General features: G+C 42.2%; 1 protein-coding gene across 1 annotated transcript in view; it reads right to left on the bottom strand.

The window, feature by feature from the left end:
• Positions 1 to 2354: 2354 nt before the first annotated feature.
• Positions 2355 to 8197, bottom strand: part of Ism1 (isthmin 1) — a 79001-nt gene continuing 73158 nt past the window's right edge. The window contains exon 6 of the mRNA XM_036185974.1: positions 2355 to 4186. Coding sequence (XP_036041867.1) covers positions 3669 to 4186 — 518 coding nt within the window. The 3' untranslated portion in view covers positions 2355 to 3668. The remainder of the gene's footprint in view (positions 4187 to 8197) is intronic.

The following is an 8197-nucleotide window of genomic DNA, read 5'->3' as shown; positions in this document are numbered from 1 at the left end:
GGAGAAAATAAAAAGCGGCCATTGCTGGGGTTGGGAGTGGGGATCGATAGAGAGGGGAATATCAGGGTATAAGAGATCTGATGGGGGAAATGGGAAAATGCGGGGCTCTAACTAAAGAGGTGGAGGGAGATAAATATAGAATAAGGAGTAAGGGGACAAAATAATAGTAAGGATGTCTGAAAAAATTGTAAGGGACCATACTATTAACTATCTGCCTAAAAATGCCTATAGTATACATAAATTGGTATATAAACATATGTTTGTAGGTTAAATGAAAATTTCCCATCTGGGCTGACAATGCTCCCTTCAAGAGCCAAAGATCATCTAACAAGAACCTCAACAAAAGAGTGAAAGCTTCCAAAGGAGGAAACAACCGGTCCTATGTAGTATGATGCCTATAAACCACAACAATGACCACCACGGCAGGATAATCCTAAGGATGCAGTATTGCATGCATACCTTGGCATAATTGGACTCAAGACTCATTCAACAAGACAGGAATCATGCCTGGTTACTGGAAACCTAGCCAACTACACTGGGCTAATGAAGTCATAGATCTTGGAGGAGAATCTCCAACTGACACTTCACTAGACCAATAGGATCCCTCACTGTATTCCAAATATTTGTCCTTTTACCTACAGACAAGTATAGTCCTTACCCTTATCAAGAAAATCTCTTTGTAACAGATGGAGATTGTTACAGAAAATCACAACCAATCAAAATGCAGAGTTATGGATCCCAGACTCAATGGATACATCTGCAGAACACCCCTGCACCTAAAGCTCAGAGATCACTGTGGTAAAGGGGGAGAAAGATTGTTAGAATCAGAGGGTCAAGGAGTTTGCTGTGAGACTGTGTATCCTAGGAATGCCAGAAGCTACACCCATAAAGTCTTACCAACATGACTATCTAACCATGAGCTGAAAAAGGACAACAAAAATAGACATGCCAAAGTAGACAGGGAAAGCCCAAGAGGCATTAACCATAGACAAAGAACTACAGTCAACTAAAGATTGCTGGGAGTGGGGGAAATCATCTTCCCCAGGGAGACACATCCGGTACCAAATGGTCAGCCCTGAAACAGACTGAGCAGGCTGTACTTATGTGTTTAGGATCACACACACACACGCACACGCACACGCATGCACGTGCACACACACTAGAGAGAGAGAGAGAGAGAGAGAGAGAGAGAGAGAGAGAGAGAGAGAGAGAATGAATGAATGAATGAATGAATAATTAATGGAATGAAGAGGGGCATATGGGAGTTTAGAGGGAGGAAAGGGTGAAATGATGTAATCATTATAATCTAAAAAAAAATAAAAGAAATAATTTAAAAAGTCAATTAAAATTACCAGAAGAGGGGTTGGGGATTTAGCTCAGTGGTAGAGCGATTGCCTAGCAAGTGCAAAGCCCAGGGTTTGATCCTCAGCTAAAAAAAAAAAAAAAAAAATCACCAGAAGAAAAAGTCTCACTCACTCCTCTACTGGAACCTTTAGATGCATTCCTTATCCCCAGAAGGATTTCCTCACAGCCTTGAACTTACTCTAGGACACCCCTCAGGTCTTGCTGCAGAACATTCTCATCCCTTCATGCTACTCAGCTGAATTTCCCACATGCCATATCTCTGGTCTTTGCTTGCATGTGTGTCCTGATAAGAAACTGATCACCTCAAAGGTAATTCATTCTATTTCCAGAAAATTCTCTCTTTAAAGATGTTTTCTTCTATATTACAAACCAAACTCTCTTTCTTCTCTGGTATGTGGACTGTTTATTCTTTCTGTTGGTTCACTTGCTTAGCATTCCTTCAGATGAGAGCAAGACCTTTAAAAAAGACTTATTTATTTTTATGTGTTCGTGTGAATGTCTCCATGGATGTATGTGTACCATGCATGCCTGGTGTCCACAGAAGCCAAGATAAGGTGCCAGATCCCCTGGAAATGTTACAAATGGTGTGAGCCACTATATGGGTGCTAGGAAATGAACCCATATCCTTTGCAAGAGCAGTATGTGCTCTTAACTACTATTGAACCATCTCTCCAGCCCCAAACAAGACTTATCATTCCATCACTAGATGCAGAACCTAAATATAAGTAATCTGATAGATATTGCCTCAGTAAGTAATTCATTCTAAAGTTTAAAGAACTACCAAGAGCTTTTCCACAAGAACATAGTTTTACCAGAGAACTTGAGTTTTGAGTGTGTGATCAAGAATATCGAAATCACCAAGGATACACGGAATATGGTTTATTCTTTCTGACCTTTGGTTTCTCTCAGCTGGCAAAAGAATAATTTGTATTTTGAGTATATTCTGCATATTACTTGTATTTCTATGTTTTGTTTGGAGTAGCCTTGCCCATCTTAAATCTTTGCTCTAGCTTGGTTTTCTTAGTTCTTGGTGAGAAAGAAAATTATATGTGTGCCAATTATCTCAATCTAATTGGGGGATAGGGAGATACACTTGATGCCAATGATGCTATGACTTGCCCTAACCACCATAAGACCATCTGTGAGTATTTTATTCCCAGCTGGTTTGAAGCTTTCTCCCCATGAAAGCCTTGCTTCCCTTGGAGTAGTTACAATATTTGTATCTTAAATCAAGGATGCAGGTAACACATTTTATTATGATTTTATTATATATCTCTTTTCCTGGAGTTTTGCAAGTAAGGTTGCATAAGAGCCAACTTTCCATCTGTCCTCCCAGTTCCACCCCACAGAACTGGACCATCTTCTAACTGCATGATGCAAAAGATCCAATAACTCAATAAATACTTTACAAAAATAATGCAGTTTTTTTTCTTAAAACATAAAAAAAATTAGGATTTCCCAGACTTCAGCTCTTTTATAGTTATTTTCTGGGAATATATTGGTGGAGAAAAGTTGTTATATTGAAATAAAATAGATTAAATGGGCCCATATTATTTCCCCACTTGCTTTGCTTTTTTCTTTTGGAAAGTGCCATTCCCAGCTTTATGCCTGAACTTCCTTCAGTCTTCTGAGCTTGTTAAGACAGCAGAAATGCTGCTGCTAGGGCTCCTTAGTAGAACCACACTGGAAATTTATTTATTTTAAAGCCATGTCTTAGATTTGACTTGAAACATCCACTTACTCCCCGCCCCCCTTGCCTAGTCTAAGGACAAGAGAGTGTTGGAATCTGTGACTCCAGTAAACACCCTACGACTCAAGAGCACCAGGTGTAAGGTGGCTGTGTTCTTGATTTGATGCATCTCCACGGCAAAATTCCTTTTCTCTCCATTCCCCCAAGTCCTTTCCTTTTTGAGCTCTCTCAGAAGTGATTAAATAATTTTTACAAGGACAACTCCAGAGAAAAGGTTAAGCTTAAGTCACATTCGTATTAAATAAGTTATATATAAAAACTGCTTATAATGTTTACAACCTCAGTCTCTGTGCTTCTGTGCACTGGATGGAGGTGGGAATTGAATCACACCCACTGTGGTTCCCACGTTCCTCTTCCTGCCGACACAGTCACTAGGAGGACTTCCAATACGGTTTGTAGGCAATGGACATAGCAGTCCCCCATACCTGGTGCATACCCCTAGTGTACTTAGAAAAATACTCATGTGGAATATACAAATATACAAAACAGTGGATTAAAAAACTGGGTGACAGTTGGCAGATCAGTGCATTTGTGCCTCCAAAGCAGCAGTGCTTTAGTACTCCCTGGCCTCTTGGAACTGCTTAATGTAGTCCTCATCAGAAGGGCTCTCCGTGCACTTCTGTCCATTATTGGGAGGCCGGGCCTCATTATATCTGCTCCAGTCACCCTTGCAGATGATCCAGGGCAGAACGTCCACTTTGTAGTGAAGCTCAGCAGAGAACTCAGTGCTGATGAGATTGGGCGTGCCTGCCCCTTTGCCCCTGGTGATGAGCTGCATGTTGTCACCATAGCAACAGTGCTGGGCAGCCAGTGTGGTACTCTCCAGAGACAGCATAGAGCGGATGCAGTACCGGGCAGTAGGCTTATAGATCTCCAGTTTCTCTTTGGGCCCACTAGCATCTTTCCATCGGAAGTCCTTGTGCTTGATGCGGTCAAAGATGTCGGCCGTGCTGTAAGCCACCTCAGTGGGGTAGGAACAGGGACAGCTGGGCAGGTCGTTGATCACCTTGTGCATGTATTTCTTTAAGAACTCGCTTTTGCAGCTCATCCATCGCTCACAGCTGTCCATGTCTGGAAAAAACCAAAACACCCCTCTAAGCACATGCTAAGTAAGGTGGCTTGGAGGATGGCACTGAAGCCAACAATGTCCTTCCTTAGCATTAGCTACCTGGCAGGTACCCATAACCACTACACATGGTGGCCATTCTCATCACCCTTGAACTTGGCAACTTAGTTTAGAGGACATCTTCCCAACTCCTTACTTTATAGTTTGAGGAATTTTCAAACACCAGACAGCAAAGATTGGGTCACTGATTGACTGACTACCAGGATTCCCTCACCTGTGTTTAACTACCACTGCATTTGATCTACCTTTTAAATTTTTATGTAGATTTCCAAAGTGGCTGTACAAGCTTGCATTATGGCGCTTCCTTAGAAAATTGGGAATCCATCTCCCCCAAGACCCAGATGTAGCACTCTTGGGCATATGCCCAAGGAATGCTCAATCATACCACAAGGGCATTTTCTCAGCTATGTTCATGTCAGCATTGTTTGTAATAGCCAGAACCTAGAAACAACCTAGATACCCTTCAACTGAAGAATGGATACAGAAAATATGGTACATATACACAATGGAGTACTACTCAGCAGAGAAAAACAATGACATCATGAGGTTTGCAAGCAAATGGATAGATCTAGAAAAAATCATCCTGAGTGAGGTAACCCAGACTCAGAAGGACAAACATAGTATGTACTCACTCATAGGAGGATACTAGATGTAAAACAAAGATGACTAGACTGCTACACAACTCCAGGGAAGCTACCTAGAAAACGGGACCCTAGGAAAGACCCAGGGATCACCCAATGACAGAGAAATGGATGAGATCTACATGAACAACCTGGACGACAGTGGGAGTAATGAAGGGCAAGGTTTGAGGGAAAGAAAGCTTAGGGGAGCAGGAGATCCCAGCTGGATCAAGAACAGAAAGGGAGAACGAGGAATAACAGACCACGATAAATGAAGACCACATGAGAACAGGAATAGGCAGAGTGCTCGAGAGGTCCCCAGAAATCTACAATGATATATCCTGTGTAGACTGCAGGCAATGGTCGAGAGAAAGCCTGATTTGACCTAGTCTGGTGATCAGATGACTAAACACCGTAACAGTCGTCTTGGAACTCTCATCCAATAACTGATGGAAGTGGATGCAGAGATCCTCAGCCAGGCCCCAGGTGGAGCTCTAGGTGTCCAACTGTCAAGAAAGAGGAGGGACTGCAAGAGCATGAATTGTTGAATCCAAGATTGCAAAAAGCACAGGGACAAATAGCCAATTGAATGGAAGCACATGAATTATGAACCAACAGCTGTGGAGCCCCCAGTTAGATCAGGCCCTCTGAATAAGTGAGACAATTGAATAGCTTGAACTGTTTGGGAGGCACCCAGTCTGTGGGACCAGGACCTGTCCTTAGTGCATGAACTGGCTGTTTGGAACCTTGGGCTTACACAGGGACGCATGCTCAGTCTGGAAGGAGGGGACAGGACCTGCCTGTACTGAATCCACCAGGTTTAAATGAATCCCCAGGGGTGTCTTGGTCCTGGAGGACATGGGAATGGAGGGGAGGGGCTGGGGGAAAGGTGGGGGGGGGGGGGGGAGGACAGGGGAACCCATGGCTGATGTATAAAATTAAAACACATAATAATAATAAAAAATTTACGTAGAAACATGTTATTAGCCCTAAATTGAAAGCATCTTAAAAAAATGCCCAAACCAAACCAGATCTCAGCAAAACCCCAATAAAACCCTCAAATACAAAACAAAAAGCAGAATACCATCACAGATAACCCTAGCCTAATTATACATCCTAACACAATTAGCTAATTCAGAGAGCTGTATTGAGTTTCCTAAATAAGTGGTAATGTGGTAGCAAGGCCTCAAAGGACCATTTGTCGAGTTGAATTTATTTCTCTCACTCACTGAGTGGTTTAAAACAATTCATCTCCTAGCTGCTGGACTTTAATTATCACTGAATGCAAATTCACAGGCTAAGATGCCTTAAAGGAGTGAGAGTGTAACTCAGAGTCCAGAGGTGATATGTTGGGTTTTTAAAGCATTAAGAAAAAGTTGATTTAGTTGCAAATACTTAAGAATTTATGGATTCCAATTATATGTTGGTTAACTACTCCTTTTATTTGTTTACAGTTTGAGGTTTTTTTTTTTTTTTCTCTTTTGGGTGTGGTTTTATTTTGTTTTCTTGGTTTGGGGAGTTTTGTTGTTATATTGGGTTTTTGGTTTTTGAGAAAGAACTTAAAGGTGGGTGGGTGGGAAGGGGAGAGGATCTGGAAGGACTTGGGGAAGTCAGAAGAATATGACCGAAATGTATTTAAATTTAAAGTTTGTTTTAAATAATTTATGGATTCCAATTCTAATTGTGCATTCCTGGCTTTAAGAACTGAAATGTGAATATATGCTGTTCTTGTCTTGCCCCTTGGGAACAACCAGCCAGGGTATAGGTGTACAGTGACACTCTACTTGGACAGGGCAGATGTTCCCAGATCAGCCTGGCTCCTGCCTGAGGTTCACTCATAGGGCTTCTCATGGTCGTTCAGTTGTTTGGGTCAGGAACGTTGGATTCAGCATATATCCTAGTGTGCTTTCTGTCAGACTGAGGCCAAGATGCCAGTAGAAACAGACACTGGGGAAATAAATGATAGCCAAAAGGGAGGGGACTTGATATAAGGTAGGTATCAAACAAATGTGAGGAACAAAGGCAGAGTCTCACTGTAACCTGGGATCTCAGAAAATCCTTCTTAGGATTCCCATTCAATGGCAACATCATACTTTACCTAAAAACTTTATCCCAGATCAGATGTGAGCATATAAACCTATCATCCCAGCTAATCTAGAGGCTGAGGCAGGAGAATCACAAGTTCAAGGCCTGCTTGGTCTACAGAATAAGTTTAAGGCAAATCTGGTATAGAGAATAAGTCCAAGCCTAGCCTGATACACAGAAAGACTTCAGGGTTATCCTGGGCAACTTAGTGAGACTTTATATCAAAATAACAAGTAAAAGAGGGCTGGGGCACATGAGTAGGCCCAGTGGCAGCGATCCAAAGAACTTTGTCCTAGAAAGCAGCAATATTAAGAATCTCTGTCCCCATCCCATCTCTACTGCAAAGGAGCCCTTTTCACATTGGACTTAGATGAGACTCATAAATGCCCCATCTCCATTTATGGATGAGAAGCTCAGTCAGAAACCTCCTTTCTTTTGTTTGTGATTAGTTGACCTACTTGCCCACACTGACTGATCAGAAAAGAATGCATCTTAACTAAACGTTACTAAACCTCTCTCCTTTCTTTTAAGCCCCTGGACTTTGGCCATTACTCTGCTGAGGTGACACACAGCTTTTCCATCAGGGTCCCTTCTGAATGCAGGTTGGCTGGTCCCAGGATAAAACACCCGTTGATCTGCTGCACCACCTTGCCGCACTTCCATCCCATTTCCCATTGTTACAGTTTGAATCTTACATGTCCATCAATAGCTCATATACTGACGGCTTGGTCTCCAGCATGTGGGACTACTGGGAGATAGTGGAACTTATAGGAGTTAACAGTGTGTGCCACTGAATGGCATCTTGGGATACCAGTCACTTTCAATCTCTCTTTTTTTCCTTCCTGGTTTCCATGAGGTAAACAGCATCCCTCCATCACCTGCTTACCATGATATTCTGCTATGCTACAGGTCCAAAGGCCAAATACCATGCACTGAAACTGGAGGCCAAAGCAAATCTTTCTTCCTTTTAAGTTGTTTTCTCTTTTAAGCACTTTTTTTCTTTCACAGTGACAGGAAGCTGTCTGATGAACACACCACTGGTTCTTTCTGGATTTATTTACTTCTCCATAAAAGAAAGCCCTGTTTACCTAAACCTAGACAAACAATGAAATTCTTCCATTGCTGTTTTTGAGACAGTCTCACTGTGTGTCCCAGGCTGGCCTGGAACTCACTTCAGCCTCTGCATGCTGTGGTTACTACAGACATGTATCACAGTACTTGGCTCTCAAAACAAAGCAAAGCAAAGCAAAC

Source organism: Onychomys torridus, chromosome 4, assembly GCF_903995425.1.
Source record: "Onychomys torridus chromosome 4, mOncTor1.1, whole genome shotgun sequence".
NCBI lineage: Eukaryota > Metazoa > Chordata > Mammalia > Rodentia > Cricetidae > Onychomys > Onychomys torridus.
Note: the sequence above shows the minus strand (reverse complement) of the source record. Positions and strands in the feature narration are given on the sequence as shown.